Source organism: Lytechinus pictus, chromosome 18 (genome assembly GCF_037042905.1).
Source record: "Lytechinus pictus isolate F3 Inbred chromosome 18, Lp3.0, whole genome shotgun sequence".
In the NCBI taxonomy this organism is placed as follows: Eukaryota; Metazoa; Echinodermata; class Echinoidea; order Temnopleuroida; family Toxopneustidae; genus Lytechinus; species Lytechinus pictus.
In genome coordinates, this window is record NC_087262.1 from 4,841,483 (window position 1) to 4,860,231 (window position 18,749).

The following is an 18,749-nucleotide window of genomic DNA, read 5'->3' on the forward strand; positions in this document are numbered from 1 at the left end:
AATGACGACAAGCCCCAGATACCTGTGTCACCCCTGACAACTTTGGGTCATGGGTGCATACATACAGCAAGGCTCCACACTAACTTTTTTTTTTCCGGTGGCCCGATCGGTCCACCAAAATCATCAATATCATATTTTTAGTGGCCCACAAAGCAAATTTAGTAGCCCTAAAACAATAGAAAACATAACAATTCATCAAAACTTTGGTAGCCCAACCGGGCCACCAAGTGTGGGCTTTTACAGAAATTTGGTGGCCCAACTCTCAACTTTGGTTGCCCTGGGCCACCAGGCCACTGCTAATGTTGAGCCCTGCATACAGTTAAAATTGAAGCTACAAAAATACAGATACCCCCTCTACAGTTTAAAGTAACCTTGTTTGTGCATTTCATCCTTAATCATGTCTCACTCAGCCTCTTTAATAAAAAAAGGATACAACTCAGGTCCAAGTCAAAGCCTTTATCAATGAATCTTCGCTTCTTCTTGCTCACCATATTGCGCAACTTTGATGCCATTCTTGAGCGAATGGAGCTGCACAAAGCTGTTGCGATAATCCAAACCGACTTGTATTCCTGTAATGGGGGGGGGGGATAGAAAATGGCTTTATCAATTGACCTTAGATCTACATGTACATGTATTCAAAGAAGATAATACACATTAGCCACTCTACGTAGAAAATATAAAACTACAGGTATAGATGTCTGGCATCTTAGACTCAGTTTCACTTGTTTTCACAATAAGCATATGACAATGTGAAAGTTATCTCTGTATTAGAGTGGAGACACTTTGGTTACTATAGATACATGTAGGGGAACTCGGGCCTGTTTATACAGGTACATGTAATTTATTAAGAAGTTGTTGAGTCCACTGTCTGACCGAAAGTTTCAAAATCCACTTCCAATATAATCATCATTATCATCAATCCAAAGTTTGAAATCCAGTTATCCTTGTGAACTGGGGTGGCCGGATTCACCTCACACTCGCTGCAACCGCCCTTACCCCTCCCTCCAGCTCCACTTTGCTTGATTCCGTACATCCTCCATCCTCCACCCAACCCTCCTCCTGCTCTCCTCCTCCACTTGCTTCGATTGTCTTCCCTCCATGGTCACCAACAGTTAATCAAGCACTGATGGAGGGCTTGAATAAAATGCTACAAATTCCATATTAAAACAGGCCTTTGATATTAGGGCTAGGCTGCTTTTCACTATGGCACAGTTTTGGTATTACAAATGGGAAAGTTTTCACATAAAATATCCAATCAAAGACAGTGATTTTCCGCGATCGCGGAAAACGGACGGAATTCACGGAAAGGGCCTTTTGAAACGGAAAATGGCATTTCAAACGGAAAATCACGGAAAACGTATTTTCCCTCAAAATACACAGAATAGCAACAGAAATTACTCCAAAATCACAACAAAATGAGAATATTAAATGGCCAAAAAACCCCAGAAAACACGATCTCACTTCGCTACTATCATGACAATTCACACATCGTGACTGCACTCGACATCAGCACACTCGATTGTACCCGTACCCCGCACCGTACCCGTACCCGGCCGGCCGGGTTGGGCTTCACATGCACACATGTATCGTTCAACTACATGTACACAGTTGTGTGTTGCTGCCCTCTACGTTTGAAGATGTAACAGCACGATATCGTGGTCTTAAAATCCAAGATGGCGGATTGGGAAAAGACGTTGACTGATGATAACGATGTCCAAAAACCCCCAAAATTATCGATGAAATATCATTTCACCGTGAAATAATGCTAATAATATGAAAGGTGAGGATGTATGCATGCAAAATGGGTGTGTTAAAATATTTTATTCACCCGCATAGATCCGATTAGAACGGATTTTATTGTGTTGTTGGTACAGTAGCAGATACAAATTTTGACCAGTGCGAGTGTGCATGTAAATGTGTAAACGGAATTGTCACTTTTCCGTGTGTACAAAGTCTATGGGGGAACGGAATTTCCGTTTTCTGACATGCTGAAACGGAATTTGAGATTTTCTGAAACGGAAAAGGCAATTTTTTGAAACGGAAAATCACTGTCCCTATCAAATGCCAATGAAAGGAATATTGACGGAAATCTAATCCAAGGACATGGCCTTGTGATTTATTTATTTATTTTATTACAGACCCTACAGTGTATTTACACAAAATTCCTTTATGTGTCTAATACTAGTGTATAATTCAAAACTAATGAGCTTGTACAACTTTTTTTTTTATAAGTACTTAACAAAATTATAATATTTTGAAGTATCTACACTATCACCTTCCCTGATGAAACTATTTGCTTGGAACCCTCCCACATCTCACGTTGGGCAAGTGCAGAAAGATTGGAAAAATAGGCAGCATTCATGTTACTTTGTCATCAAAACTCATTGTAGCCAAGCCTTGAAATAAGCGGGCGCTGAGCGCAAATTCGCGCTCATAAAGCCATCAATTGCGCCCATAAAGCCCCAAAATCATCCAAATTTTGACGACCGGGCGCAAATATTTTCCAGGTAATTGCGCCCGCCGTGAGTGAGCAGTGAAGCCATATCATACATGTACCGTAAGTAACGGTCTATTAACCGCACCTTTTTCTCGGCGGGATAGAAGCAAAAGTCGGGGGTGCGGTTTATCCACAGTGACGGGTCTGAGCCAGCCCGATCTAATCCCTCCCGAACATGTAAGACGTCTGCCAGTTCACAACACATCGAGTGGACGGACGTAGCCGCCCAGGGCAATGTCGTTTAGAGGGGTATGAGCCGCGGGTAATGAGAAGCGATTATTACGATTATTACAAATATTGTCCATAACAAACGCACCCACCTTCATGACACTAATTTCGACTTTATTCTCGGTTCAAAGCAGCGAAGTTCCCTTTCAAAGAGACGCCAAGCATACTCGGTAATATTTTGTCACATCTGAGCGAGCGCGAGAGTTGAGTGAGCTGAGCTAGCTAGCTAGCTTGCGTTGTATATGGTTATAATGCGACTTAAGCTGGCGCTATTCATTTTAACCCTCGATCCCCTCCAAAGTCCCGTTTCGCGGCAGCTTATTTTTTCTTTCCCGTTTGATTTTCATAAGATACCATGTACACCACGCACGAGAGAGACGGCACGAAGCCTTAAAAACAACTGTAAAAAATGCCAATTTCTTTGTTTCTTGAACCTTCCTGTAATCCCGTATCCAAAATTCATGCTAAGACATCAAATGCTAGACAAATTATGAAAGTGATTGTGAGTTTGTGATGCAAGAAATGTGAATGTTTCTTCCTCCTACGCCGGGAAAGACACAGATCATTATTTGATAAGATGTACTGGTAGTGGTACCGTATCGTAGTTTGCGATGTACAAGAACGGCATTGCTGTGTGTGTGTACACTGTGACTGTGAGGTGAGTGTAGTAGTGGCCAATATTGTCGGGACCTTTCTTTCTTGCTAACATTTGTAGATGAATTGATCAAGAACAGCAGATTTCCGCATACCAGTAATCTCTTTGGATACTTTGAAATCTTTAACTTAGTTTTTGTTTCTTCGTACCTCAAATTTAATGTGAGAAGGATTTTTTTTTTTTTTTTTTAGTCCAAAGTTGGGGGTGCGGTTAATCCACGGGTGCGGTTTATAGTCCGTTACTTACGGTAATTTAAATATCTGAAAAGCCAAAATCAAGTAACTTTCAATTTACGATAAGCAGTTTCAAATTGCCAAGTGCGTCTTTTTTTCTGTACCATAAAAAGTGAGCTACGTCCGTCTTTTTTTCTGTAATACATGTGCGCGCGTGCTTCCGGTAGCGGTTTTTCCATACTTCACCATGTGCAATTTCTAATGCACACATTTCCAGTTGGGATATCACAATTCTGCGATATAGTAACTCGAATTGCACAGGGGATAAATCCCTGTTCACAGCACATACGATGTGCAAGTCTTTTATCCTCACAGTCGCCGACTTTGCTTGTCAAAACAGAGCCTTAATAATCCAAAATCACTTAGCTTATACATGTAGTTGTGAATTATAGCTTTTTAATTTCTTTCTTGGAGAGGGGTAAATATCAGACAATAAATCATCAAACAAGGCTCCATCTAAAAAAAAAATAGGAGGACGCCGTGCACTTGAGTGTGGTGTTAGCTAGCCAGTTTGAGCTCATGTTCTCTGCCAGAGCTCTGGGTGAGAATTCTATCAGTTATGGCCTAAGACCGTTTCAGATTGAGTTTAGATTTCATGTTAATTTTTGAAAACTGTCAAAAAACTTTATGATTTCTTCATTGTGATGAATATTAAAGTTATTAATTAATACATTTTCACCGAATTTAGACTCTCCCAGAATGAAAGGCATTTTCTGTTGAGATCTGCGTTTTCCAATGACTTGTGAACCAACAGTTCTCTCCAGGACAGCGTGTACGCTTTTGGGAGAGTACTTCTTCAAGGTTCAAGGTACAATACATGTACATTGCCTGTGGCTATGTGCTGGAATTTGAATAGACTGAGTTAGATATTGATTTCATTTCTTCAATTCTTTAACATAATTTATATGCAATCCAAGTGCACCTCACAGTCACAATCACACACAAACCTCACCCACACCCGTGATTCTAACCATGAAAAAAAACCTTTCAAATGATTTATTTTTTTCTAAATTTATTATTATTTGATAAATGAACTCTCTCTTTCTCCATCTCTCTCTCTTTTTTTATATTTATATTTTATTTATTTATTTACATTTTTTTTTTGGGGGGGGTTCATTGTTCGTGGTTCATTAAAGATGAAAAATAAATAAGCCCATGTGTGTGTGGTTGTAAAGAAGATGTGGAGTGAGGGTGTCAAAACACACTTAAACATTTCTTAAATGTTTAAATAAGCCTAATACTTAGCATGCTATTCATGTACTAATTAAACAAAATTGCAGGAGCTGCACTTACTGCAAACAAATTTGCGGTGTGGTTCGCCGTTATATATTTTTTTTAATTTCCTCCGGTTCCTGTAAAAAGCCTGTGAGCCGGGGGCAATTTTTTTTGAAAAATTGCCCCTGGTCTGCAGCTGCTTATTCCAAGGCTTGATTGTAGCCCCATTTGTTAGATTTCCAAACTATCTGCATGTATAAAATTCACCTCCCAATATTGTAGGCCTGCACCTGGAAGTGTGACTTGTCGGCAAATTGCCCATATGTATGTGAAAGCGAGACATCAGAATATTTACAGCAACAAAACTTTTTTGCAGCTTTTGCTGATGGCTATTTTGCCCTCGCCAACAAGCCCCCTAAGCACGTATCAGCACTCTCAGAAAGGACGCTAATGTTTTTTTTTTTACTGCTGTTCCCTCCGACCCCCTATTAAAGGTCAAGTCCACCTCAGAAAAATGTTGATTTGAATCAATAGAGAAAAATCAGACAAGCATATTAATGCTGAAAATTTCATCAAAATCGGATGTAAAATAACAAAGTCATGACATTTTGAAGTTTCGCTTATTTTTTTACTAAATAGTTATATGCACAATTTAGTCACATGCAAATGAGAGAATCAATGATGTCCCTCATTCACTACCGGTATTTCTTTTGTTTTCTATTGTTTGAATTATAAAAATTTATAAAATTATAAAAAATTTGATTTTTTTACAGATTTGACAATTTTTACAAACTTGACTGAACCATTAAATGTTAAACAATTTTTAATAATTCCACATGTTCAGGGAGAAATAAAACTTTGTTTCACAGAACAATAGGGAGAAAATTATAATATTTCATATATCATTTAATAAAATACAAAAGAAATAGTGATTGATGTCATCAGTTCCCTCATTTGCATACCAACTGGTATGTGCATCTAAGTTCTATCTAACTGTTTTGTGAAAATAAGCGAAACTTAAAAATGACATAACTTTCTTATTTTACATCCGATTTTGATGAATTTTTCAGCGTTATTCTTGTTGGATTTTTCTCAAATTTTTGTTGGGGTGGACTTGTCCTTTAAATACTGCAAGACCTTTGGCCAGGTATTAAAGGTAAGACTATTCCTTCCTTTCAATTCATGAGAGCAAAGTCCTGATTTTTCCCCCTAATTTTACTTGTCACTGTCAGATACGTCTCAACATTTTTATTGATTCATGTACAGTATACCGTATCTGAAAAAAAAAATACTTGCATCGGCCGATAAATATCATGAATCTAACCTTAAATTTTAAGGCAAGATTCATGTCTTTCATGATTGTAAGCTACGATAACACAAAGACGGCAAGATGGCGACAATAACAGACTGTAAGTGTAACAAAGCTGCAAAGAAATTACAAAAAAAGTTAGTCTAAACTCTAACATTCTTATTTTCGTGTTTTTACTTTTTTTAATTTTGACTTGCATGACTTGTGTCTTGTGACGTTGTGTGACTTGTCTCGAACTTTAGTTTAACTAACGTTACACTGTACGTACACTTCTTAAACAAAATTGATCCAATGGCAATGTCACAAGCTTGCTAAGGTTGACCTCGGACGCAAGTCAAATAGAGGGTATACTAAAAATTCAAGTTTAACTGTGACATTTTCCTTATTTATACGTGCAGAGGCAGAGCATAAGTTACGACATTGTCCGTTGGCATTAGCCCGGTACTTTCCCGATAGTGAATCAATCAGTTTCCCCGAGCCCTCGGCTGCACGCGGCCAACACACGACTGTCTACACCTGTGTCATTGCATTCACACAGCTCACATACACACCCTCACACACGTTGACAGCACACGTCACTCCCGGTTCTCACCTTCTTGTCTCGACTTTAATATTCTTTCCTAGAATAGTCAATAAAACTAATCATGTCCACGAAAGGATGAGGCTGAAATAATGAGCACACTCCGAGTCACTTCTCACGGTGCCGGACAGACAGGTACAAACAACAGAAAAATAAAAATCCAAACATAACTTCTCTCGATCTCGAAAGACGAAAAAGTTTTCCACGATAAGTGCAATTTAATCGGAACAATATTATAAACAGAGAAGTTTGTGATGCGGTCGGCGGTCACCTTTCACAGCTCCAACTAAAATGTTTTATTGCGCATTGTAAAATAGCTCTACTAGCAGCCATTTAGTCTGCATGCCTGGTCTTGCACTGGCCAAGTCGTGCTTAAATAATATGCATTTTGAGGTATGTGTTAAACTTCGTGGTAAACACAAGAAATCTGGCCATGTTTTATGCTATCATTATTAGTTTTTTCAATATTAATTTGATTTAATTTGACACTCATCAAAAAGGGAATTCCCCTGGTTAATTACGAGAACGTTCTATTTCCGGCAGGAGGCCTACATTTTTATTATGAGGGAGTGTCGGTAGTGGCTGGCACCCCCCCCCCCCCCCGCCAAGTTGCCCCCAGAAATTTTGATGAGTGGAAAAGAATTGTTACCCTTAAAAGTGACATGAAGACTATTGGAGCGTTGATAGGTACAGAATTATCTGAATAGCTTTCTCTTTTACAATCTCGCCTCCGCCTATACATGTTTAGGTCAATCACTGATTGAATATGTATCGAATATATTAAACTTTTAGGGTTAACATGAAAATTGTTAGCCATAATTTGTCAAGAGTGACCTTAGTATTTTTAATGTTTCTTAACAAAGGTTGCAAAGGTTATATCCACTACTAAGTCCATTATATGAATACATGTGATTCACTTTCAAATATGATTATTACTTTTATCATAAACGAATTAAAACATCCTTTGATACACTTTCGTGAATATGGGAGGGGGACCTTTGTGGAAGCGGGGATTTTGCACGAAAAATATTTGGCCTACCATATTCTTCAAGTTACAATGAGTTACTGAAGACATTGATCAAATCAATGCCATTAATGAAACATTCATCTTTACCATTTTATCAATTTATAGGGGACTTTAAATCACAGTAATTCAGGGGCCGCGGAAGCGGGGGGCGCTGGGGACTTCAGCCCCCACTTTTTTCCAAAATCGTGTACAAAAACGTAAAAATGACCATAATGATTGTGATTTTTGCATGGTCAGCCCCCCCCCCCCACTTTTGGCTCAGCCCCCCCACTTTGAAAACCGTTCCGCGGCCCCTGTAATATTAACACAGCAATGTAATAAATATTTCATAAATGAAGTTTGCTCAATATGTGGAATGTTGCATCATCTCGATCCAATATAATCTTAAAGATTAAATATTGTGGCCTGTGGTGGCCTATATTATGATCATTTCATGATTTTATTTTTGTTTTGATTCTCATCTCACCTTTAACCACTAAGCAAATGAGTTTTCATTGAACAAAACTCGACTATTTAAATCCCTATTTGATCTTGTTCATATCCTTCTAAAGTTTACGTTATTGATAATATACCCTTATCATCCTCTGTATTTAATGCATATTATTTTAAACGAATGAAGCAACCTTTTTAAGGCTTGCTAAAATGCGCTCACCGCCGCAATTTCTCCCATAATTACACTTCCTTTGCTGAAAGACGATTTGAAAATCATTCTGTTTCTTCAAACTATGCAAAATTTGCTCGCTCTCTTCGCTCGCTTGCATGTTTATACTGTAATCCAGTACTTTCCGTCACAACAAATCCATTACAATATAATCATCATTGTGATATTCCTTCAAGTTTATGCACGCAGTTATAGCCCGTGATGTGATCATTACACACCACTTGAAAGGTTTTGGGGCAACATCACTAGCGTACCTAAGGGGGGGGGGGCAGGGGGGCAGACTGCCCGCCTGACGAGTCACAACTCATTCAGGGGACGTATCCCTGCCCCCCCTGACGAGTCACAACTGATACAGGGGACGTGCCCCGCCCCCTTTTGAGAAGCCAAATTAATAATTTGTAATGTAAAAATGCAATAAAAACCTGAAGACCTTGCTTTTTTTTGCTTGTCAATTTTTTTTTTATGGTAAGAAATCTTTTTATTTGTGGTGGTGGAAGACCTTTTTTTTTTTTTTGCTTGTCAGATTTTTTCGCAGACGAAATATCCTCCAAAAAAATATGCCCCCTTTCTGGAAAATCCTAGGTACGCCAGTGGGCAACATTCTTTCTTCCACCTACTGAAAATTTGCTCGCTCGTTATGCTCATTCGCCACATTAGCCAATAATCACACCTCATAAAAGACGATTTTGGTCATCAATGATCTTCCAACGACTGAAAATTTGCTCGCTCGGTTCGCTCGCTCACATTTGGACATCAACTGTAATTTAGTAGTTTATAACACAACAAATTCACTATTATGCCATCGAAAAAAATCATTAAATGAAAGATAAAAGGATTATGTACATGGTTGTATACCCCCGTATACATATAGCCTTAGGTGTGGGGGTGTCCCCCGAATTTTTTATTTCCATGTCAATATATTGCTTTCACGCCTCCCCCCCCCCCCCCCCACTGCTCGGACCGGATTTACGCCAGTGCTATACCAGAGGTTATACTTTTCTTACATTTCAATGTTTAACCTAATTGCTGTAAACTATATGACCACAGTGTGCCTTTAAAAAAGTTTTAAAACTATAAATAGTAGGAACGCAAAAATATGCGATTTTGAGAGGAATGGGAGAAAGCAAAACGATCGAAATGTGTGCTCTGCCTCTGCAAATTAAGCCAAAAGCCCTAAATACCGATTGATTAATTTTCACTTCCAATTGGTGGGGGTGTGAAATCTTCTTTCGTTTCCTCTTTTTCTGCACTGAGTTTGCGCCCCTCAACGTCAGTGCTGCCCGGGGCCCCCTTGGTGACAAAGTGCCATAAAAACACACAGACTTACCTTGACCCCCAAATATATATGACATCCACAGTGTCAGAGTCTTTCAAAAAGTACACTGGGTATAAGATAATTGTCATTGTCAGTCACCATGCAAGACGACATACCCAATCAAAAAAGGAGAAAAAAATCTGCCAACGGTCTAATGATCATAATGATGATTTCCTTTACATGAAAAAAAAAAGTTAACTTAATCGTTAATTTGAAACTTAAAAATTCGAAGGTCACTTCGAAATATCTTGGACCTTTGTTTTAGGACAGCGAACAATATAGGATCGTGAAAAACGTAAATTTCCCCATTTGATTGCTGATGTTATGTTCAGGCAGTGTCATAGCCAAAGGGGGGTGGGATGAGGAGGCGACGCCCCCCTAACACTCTGGATATCGTCGGTGAATCTGCCCTCCCGGAAAATGAAGAAAAGGGGCGAGGGGGGAATAGAAGGAAAGGATAAAGAAGAAATAAAAAAGTGGAAAGGGAAAGAATGAAAGAGAAAAGAAAAGAGAAGGAATTAAGAAAGAGAAATTGGACAACAAAAGGGAAGCAAAATGAGGGGTCGAAGAGAGAGAGAAAGGGAGGGGACGGGGTGCTGGGCAGGGTTTTGAGCAATTGACATGGTTGAAGAGCATGATTCCAAAAGGGGCTAAATCCACTTTTGACGAAAATTTATTTTTTGATATGATTATCTGAGAAGTGGCAAATCAAATGCACCATATCACATGCATTTGAAAAAATGTGAAGGTTGGTAAAAAAATTCATTGCAAATTTGAGTTTTATTATTCTAAAGGAGCTAAATCCACTATTATGGTAATTTGAAATTGGTTAATTTTGCTACTTTACACAAAGTTATGCATTCATTTTTTGGGGTACATGTTGTGGATACAAGTTCACCCATCAGTGCAAATTTTGAGGAAGATAGCAGAACCTTACTATTTCTATGAATATTTTGGGATATATAGCTCCTTTTGGAATCAGATATCGAAAATCACCGTCTTTAGAAAAGATAAAAAAACATTTTGTTTTCATTTTGTAATTTTCAAGAGATAAACATCAGAAAAGATGTCCTGTAGGCCTACTTTGCTAGCAATATTTATGTGTTACGGGTTCAATTGTTTAAATTGGCAACGATGGACATTCTACTGAGACTTTGTTACAAAATTAGCTGAATCCATGAAAAATATAATTCCAAAAAAAACACACCATTATTTAATTAATCTAAGATGATAGCACAATAATATATATCAAAATAAATCAGCAGTGGATAAGGTGAAGTGGTGAATAAATAAACCTTGATTTACAGAAAAATGCCCAAAATGGAGTTAGCTTCTTTTGGAATAAAATAACATGTGAAATGACCAGGGGAGGGGTAAATCTTGAAAAAAATACATATATGAACATGTTATTCTGTTTCAAGCTGGAATTTTCCCTTTCTCCATGCACCCATTTTTTAAAACAATTTCTGAAAGGAATGGTTTAGTTTAAAAGTAGGAAAAGTTGGATAAAAATAATGATGGCCACAATCATTATACTACCATCATCTTGATCATTATCATCTTGTATACCTCCCTCATCATTCATCATATATTATGTTCAACTGTAAATTATTGGGAGGGCGGATCCAGGATTTTTCGAAATTTGACAAGCAAAAAAAAAGGTTTTAACCAAATATTATCTTTATTTCGTCCACGAAAAGAGTAGCCAAGCAAAAAAAGGTCTTTACTTTCGAAAGGGGGAGGGTCACACAAGTTTTAACGGCATTTTTACATTACACATTTTAATTGTCCCTCTCAAGGGGGGGGGGGGCACGGGCCGGCTGTTCCCCCTGGATCCGCCAGCGGGGGAGGTGATAACGCAGACCACCCCACCTGAAATATTTGATTTGAATTGATCTGATTTATTGATATCTTCTGCATTCATCGATTATCATTCGTATAAAATATTTTTTCATAGCGTAAGAAAGCTTGTTTATTGTTTTTGTCATGAATCATAGATAAAGTGTACTAAAATATCATTCAACACAAAAAATGATCCACTACCAAAATATTTAGAACATTTGCGCTCGAAATAATAATTGTTTATCGAGGCACACAAATGGTTCTTTATTTAAAAACCTTCTTAAAATAAATTGAAATAATTTTTTGTTAAAGTTCTCACTTCGATCGCGATCACATCATTTATCAAGGATGATATACCCGTACTTTTCACTATAAGGTTCATAAAATGTCTTTTCACCAAAAGGTTCATAAAATGTCAACCCTGTTTTTAGATCTAAGTCGACAAAAAATTCAGCTCCTCGTATCTTATTTAGTGAGATCCAAACATGCTTAACAGTGCTTAAAAGTTTGTATTTCTCGTTAATAATAAAGAAAAGTACTGCTTGCGCTTGAGATAGAGTGAGCGCAAAGTGTTAGTATTTAGTGACATACCGTCCTAGTTCTGAAAAAAAAAATGATTTAAGTCCATCAATGTTCTCAGGTCGGCCTATTTTATTCGTGGCATGTGCGTATTATGTAAATTGAATTTCAAATTAAATTTCAGCTCGCGCTTCGCGCCTGCATGTAGCTAGTGTATAGTGAGATACTTTTCTTATTCATGCTAAACGAGTGCTTTAGATGATATAACAAGCCAACATGAAGGTTCAGCTCCCGCGATTGTTGACATGCACTTTTTTCATGATCACGATATGCAAAATTTGACCCGTTAGTTTTCAGGTCAGTTTATTTTTGTTTGGGGTTTATTACAAAAACAAACACAGGGGAACAGCTTTTAAAAAATGCGCTGAGATATGAATTTAAACAAACAGTCCTAAAAGTACCCCCTTTTAGGCCAAGTTACAAAATAATTGAAAATTTATTGAAAACTCGAGACCGGGCTATTAAAGTCAGATAAAGCATTGGACAGATATATTTAATGCATTGAGGACTCGACGCAAGACAACTTAGAATGACAATATATGCTTTTTACTGGCCACAAAGTAATGGAAATTCCTCATGCATGTATTTAAAACATTGAATGCAATTATAAACAGTCATAAATTAACAAAGGCCTATAATAGTATTGCACAATAATATATGTAGACAAGTTATATACCCAAACTAAATTGTTGTGAATATGGAATAAATTATAATTGAAGACAGTTTTTAATTATCCTTTATTTTTAAAGGTTAAGTTCACAAGCCAGAAAATATTGATTTTAATCAATGAAGAAAAAAAGCAAGTATAACGCTGAAAGTTTCACCAATATCGGATGTGAAATATGGCATTTTAAAGTTTCGCCATCACAAAACAGTAATATGCACAACTCAGTGATATGCAAACTCAGAGAGTCGATATTAAAGGAGAATGAAACCCTTGAAACCAGCTGAATCCATATCAAAGAGAAAAATCAAAGGAACACATTGTTGAAAGTTTGAGGAAGATTGAATGAATAATAAGAAAGTTATGAGCATTTGAATATTGAGATCACTAGTGCCATGTAGATCCTCCCATCGGCAATGCGACCAAGATCTGTGATATCACACACGTACAACTCCCTCATTACTTTAGTACTTATTTCACTTATATTCTCACTTTTATAGAGTCTATCACAAGGTGAGGTGTTCTCTTTATGAGATGACAAGTACAGAGGTTTCACAACATTATATCATTGATGAATCGTTTGTCATATGATTAGAATGAGCAAAAAGAAATGTTTTGGGGTATATTTTCAGTGTCCAAATGGGAGAGTTGTACGTGTGTGACATCACAGATCTTGGTCGCATTGCCAATGGGAGGATCTACATGGCACTAGTGATCTCAATATTCAAATGCTCATAACTTTCTTATTATTCATTCAATCTTCCTCAAACTTTCAACAATGTGTTACTTTGATTTTTCTCTTTGATATGGATTCAGCTGGTTTCAAGGGTTTCATTCTCCTTTAATGTCCCTCACTCACTATTTCTTTTGTGTGTTTTTTTGTCATTTAAATTATACAATATTACAATTTTTGAAAAAATATGTGTTTTAGTGGTTTTGCAATCACAATATTTACATGTCATTACATTGGTATAATTAATGGGGGAAAAGCAAGGTAATAAATGCAGTAATTATATAGATTTGACTGGGATATTATAATGACCAACTTGACTGAACTACAAATGTTAAAACGAAGGTAATTACACATGTTCAGAGAGGAAAATCTTTGTTTCACATGACAATTAAGAAGAAATTAAAATTTGTCACATTTCATACAGGGCCCATTAGGGCCTATCATGAAATACAAAGGAAATAGTGAGTGGGTGACGTCAGTCCCTCGATAATTGACATACCATTCATGTGCATATTTGTTTTGTGAAAATTAAGCGAAACTTTATAATGTCATAGTTTTCTCATTTCACATCCGATTTTGATGAAATTTATAGGTTGGATTTTATTCGAATCTCGGTTTGTTGGGCCTACATGTATTTGATGTGACCCCCCCCCCCCCCCCCCCCCCGCGGACCCGGACCCGGCGGCCCCTATGCTCGTTATTATCCTCTTCCCCTTTTTTTCCTCCTCTCTTTTTTTTTCTTACGCACGACTCCTAATTCATAAGGGAGACTTAATTGAACTTGAAAGGGGGGGGGGGGGCGGCTGAATACTTTTAAAGTAAAATATAGGCCTAAAATTTTAATGAATCGATGATTCAATCGGATGAGATTAATCAATGTTGCGCGCGCCGCGCCGGCGAGAAACTTCCGGGTTTTGAGCGAGCCGAGGTCAAAGGTTGCTTGGTGACATGGCGAGCTGGAGGAATCTTATTTTTATTATTATGTATTTCTTTTCTTGAAAAGGTTTGCTTAATAGTGAGTATTGACATTGATATTCAAGTTAATTTATTTTCAAATCGATTGGTTTTACTGTTGTGTCATGTGTGATTGGTAATAAAAAGTTTAGCGTTATTGAACAAGCAGATTCGAGGCGAGCCGAGGCGAGCTAGCAACTGACTACTGAGTGAGTGCAATTAGCTCCGCTAAGCCTACGGGTGCAGCAGTTGCAGCTGAGCTGCGATGCCTTTGCTTGGCTTGGGGACGATGCCGATGATCGATGATGGGGGGGACACAGTTGGTGTCGTTGCGATCGCGGTATGCGGTGCCACTGCACTAATGAACGTGTAGATTCTTTGTCTGTTAAAGTGTTATTGACATCCCTATCATGATTATCAATATCATGAATTAATCTGGCCTTATCATGAAATTTGTCACCTCCCTTTTCGTGTTAAAAACTATTAAACGTCAGTCAACAACATTGCATTGCAACATCTGAACATTATTTCTAAAACTATTTGATTTTGATCATAACTTATAAGATTAAGAAGTTTATCCTAGAAGGCTAGATTGATTACTTCATGCTCGAGGAGTCTTGCTTAACGGCATTGCCCAGCGCTCAGGCTCATTTAGCGAAAACGGATTCTGCGGCGGAATTGAAAATGTTTGACCAACACCTGTGTGCCAGGATTGGAGGGGGATTGATGTCTGGGCTGTTGTGCAGATCTTTAACTTAAAAAAACCAAACATGGCCTAATCTTTTGCTTTGGCAAATGTTTGGGTTTCTCAAACTGTTCAAGCATCAGATAACGATGATAATTATGAAAGTTCATGAGTCATTGCCTCCTGTATTTGAATATATTTCATTGTCTGACATGAACTTTGAAACAATTTATGATTATGAAATATTTATTATTGCTTCTATAAATGTTCTTGAAATTTCCACATTGTCCAGGCAAATAAGCTGTCTGGATATGACCATGATGACTTGTAAAGATTTAAAGTTTTTTGCATTTTAACCAATGATTGATAATGTTTTATTTTCTATAGAATAAGAATGGATCTTCCAGAGGCAATAGAGATGGAAGATATGGAGATCCCTCCTCCTGATGCCCCACCCTACACCAACACTCTTCACACCCAGAAGGCTTTTGAGGTGCTCAACGTCTTCAGAAAGTAAGTAGACCTCTTTAGTACTCCCACATTTTTTTCCTCTTCTTCCACCGTTAGCTTTGGAGATCAGCAGAGAGTACTACATACAGTACATGTAGTATGTATTGTAAGAGTGGTCAGTCAGAGAAGGTATATGTATTCTGCAGAGAGCACTAGGACTCCAGTGTAGGTGATCTTAACATATGGATTTTCAGCAAGAAATTGAGGGCAAACTGTGTCTTAAAAGATTTCAGTGTCTGCAGGGAGGGATTGGTTTGTGAGGAGAATTAGCAGGGCAAATACTAGGGGGGTATCTATGTGGAGACTGACACTTTATGTGCCCGGGTTGGTGTGCGTTCCTGGGTTGGTGATGATGTTTCAAAAGCTGTTTGCTGTAGCACCAAATCAGAAAAAAGGGAATGACCCCCATTATAAATGTTTTCTTTCTTTCAGTTTTTTATGAAAAAATCAAACTGAATTGTTTAAATGAAATTTTCATGGATTCTTATGGAATAACTCTTTATATTGCAATCCTGTGAGGTCTCAACCTGACTTTCTATTTGAGAAACATTTAAGTCTCATTGAATTTTTTCATACTGGTTTGTCGTAACTCTGTGCAAATTGACATGGATATGTGTATGTGATGACTTTAGTAAGTTAAAGTCATTCCTTACCAATACCCACCGATGTATAAAACAGTTTTAGCAAGTATGTCTTCCTCTGTCAATTGTTTTGCAGGCAAAATGTTTTATGTGATGTGATCCTGGAAGCGGAGGGTGTGGAGATCCCGGCTCACCGCATCGTCCTCGCGTCCTGCAGTCAGTACTTCTCTGCGATGTTCACGAGTGAACTGTCCGAGAGTCGTGCGGAGAAGATCATCCTTCAGGAGGTGGATGGCACAGCCCTTTCGTTGCTCATTGATTTTGTCTACACCTCAGAAGTGCAGGTTACAGAGGAAAATGTTCAGGTCAGTATTAGAAGTGTTCAATTTGACAGAAAATTTCCTTGACTAGCACCAACTATCATGTGCGTAAAAAAAAAAAATTTACACCTCACAAATCCCCAATTAAAGGAAAAGTTATGGCATTTACACAAAATTTTTATTTATGGCTTGAAAGAATATTTTCTTCCAAATAATTTGATACCATATTTATGTGGTATGTGTTGACGCTTGGATTATAAGGAGGTATTCTTGGCAGTGATGTAAATTTTGATTTGCGCCAAAGTAAGGCATGACTGCAGTGAATGAATCCAGATGTCATGATGTCATAATCCTACAACGGTTGCATTAACATCCATTTCAAAACACCTTTTCAATAATTTGCATTATAATTGTTTAATAAACACTTTTTAGTATCAGTTCTCAAGTTAATTTAATTGAAAAGGGGTTTGCAATTATGTTTACGGCATCCGGATTCATTCATTGCAGTCATGCCTTACTCTGGTGCAAGTCAAAATTCAGTTTTCAGTTTCAGTTTGGTTTATTTTCATATCTCATAAAATATCAAATACAATGTAACGTCCATCAAAAGACAGTAAATCATTAATAATGAAATAATACAATACATCACCATTATTCATAATAAATAAGACAAATGTTATACAATTGAACGTTCAGATTGGAGACAGATATATCAATAAGATGAGGAAGTAGTTGTCAACTTGTTTTAATATCAATATGTTACAAGAAAAGAAAGAGAAAATTTACATCACTGCAATTGATACCTAGAATGATTATCCAAGTATTAATACATACCACATAAATATGGTTTCAAATTAATTGGGAGAAGATACTCTTTCCAACCATATGATGATTATGCGTTCATGACATATTTTTTCCTTAAAATGGGGATTTGTGAGGTGTCAAGTTTTTTTTTTTTACTCACGCTTTATATTGAAAGAAGATTTTTATTACAGTCAAACTAGTACATTAAGGCCACACATGGGGAATAGAAAACGCGGTCACTGGAGACAGGTGGCCTTTATACCAGAAGGCTCTATAACACATATTCCTATCAAATGAGAAATAATCATGGTGGCCACTTAAGACAGGTGTTTACAATATACATGTAGGCAGGAGGGTGCTAAGAAGGGAAATTCAAGCCTTCGTCCACTCTGGGTGAGTTGAAGGCATTATAATTCTTTGGCGTCCTTTGGCAAGGCGTTAATCCACACTTTGCCACTCTCGACCCAGGTGCTAAATGGGTACCCGGTAGGATGCGAAAGATATTGTATGTTTGATTTTGCCAGCGCCATTATGAGGCAGCGATGAATGCAAGGTATGCTCCCCAGGGAGTGGAAATTGTGCACTTTTCGTGCGGGATTGAAATGAATCCAATGACCGGGGTAATAATATGCTGTAACGCGCTTTGAGCCATTCTGGGAAAAGCGCTTTATAAAAATTGGCTATTATTATTATTATTATAATTATTATTGTGTTTTCTAGTTGTCTTGCCATCCCCCCCCCCCCCATTCTCCATTCCTACAATAACTTCTAGATCCAATGAGAATAAACTGGGTTCACGAATGCATATGAGAGTGATAATAGACTGATATTTTAATTCTTATTTTTTAAATTAAAGTGTGCAATCATTGGATCTGGTAACGAGAGAGGCATCAATTGTGATTGGGTGCAGTCAATAATCCATCCTGTTAATTGTTTATTTTAGTGTTGACTGTTCAAAGTATATATTTTAAAAAACAAAGCAATTAATTAAAGTCATTTTTAAATGCAGTCACCAAGAGAAACAGACCTATCCCTTATAAAAAAATCAATTATGGCTATCATGGTTCACCATTGAACTTGGCCAATTGAAATTAGATGGTTTTAAGTAGAGTCTAGTTATTTTTTCCTTTGAAAATGTAAATTCCATATTTCCACATTATTCCACTTGAATTTGTTCTTTGGGGGGGCCTTTGTAATATCCTTTTATATTTTCACTTTTTTCTGTATATGTGGGTGAATTGTTTTGATGATGAGATGTTTAGAACCTTTTCATATGGCTGATGCAAGTGTGTATTGTGTTATTTGGAACGATGGCATTTTACATGGATAATGAAAATCCATGTGTTATTAGAACTGA

General features: G+C 37.5%; 1 protein-coding gene across 1 annotated transcript; it reads left to right on the plus strand.

The window, feature by feature from the left end:
* The first annotated feature begins 14,759 nt into the window (after window positions 1-14,759).
* LOC135157526 (kelch-like protein 2) lies at window positions 14,760-17,320 on the plus strand. The gene is made up of 4 exons (XM_064113414.1): window positions 14,760-14,832; window positions 15,565-15,690; window positions 16,405-16,633; window positions 17,285-17,320. Exons 1-4 carry the CDS (start codon window positions 14,795-14,797, stop codon window positions 17,318-17,320), a joined length of 429 nt encoding a protein of 142 aa, XP_063969484.1. The 5' UTR covers window positions 14,760-14,794.
* Window positions 17,321-18,749: the final 1,429 nt, after the last annotated feature.

What these genes read in the sequence shown, in the direction of transcription:
- LOC135157526 (XM_064113414.1), top strand. Translation starts at nt 14,795, where the DNA reads ATGATGGGGGGGACACAGTTGGTGTCGTTGCGATCGCG. An exon ending in TTGGTGTCGTTGCGATCGCG is followed by an intron (nt 14,833 to 15,564) that starts GTATGCGGTGCC and finishes TATTTTCTATAG; the next exon opens with AATAAGAATGGATCTTCCAG. An exon ending in GTGCTCAACGTCTTCAGAAA is followed by an intron (nt 15,691 to 16,404) that starts GTAAGTAGACCT and finishes ATTGTTTTGCAG; the next exon opens with GCAAAATGTTTTATGTGATG.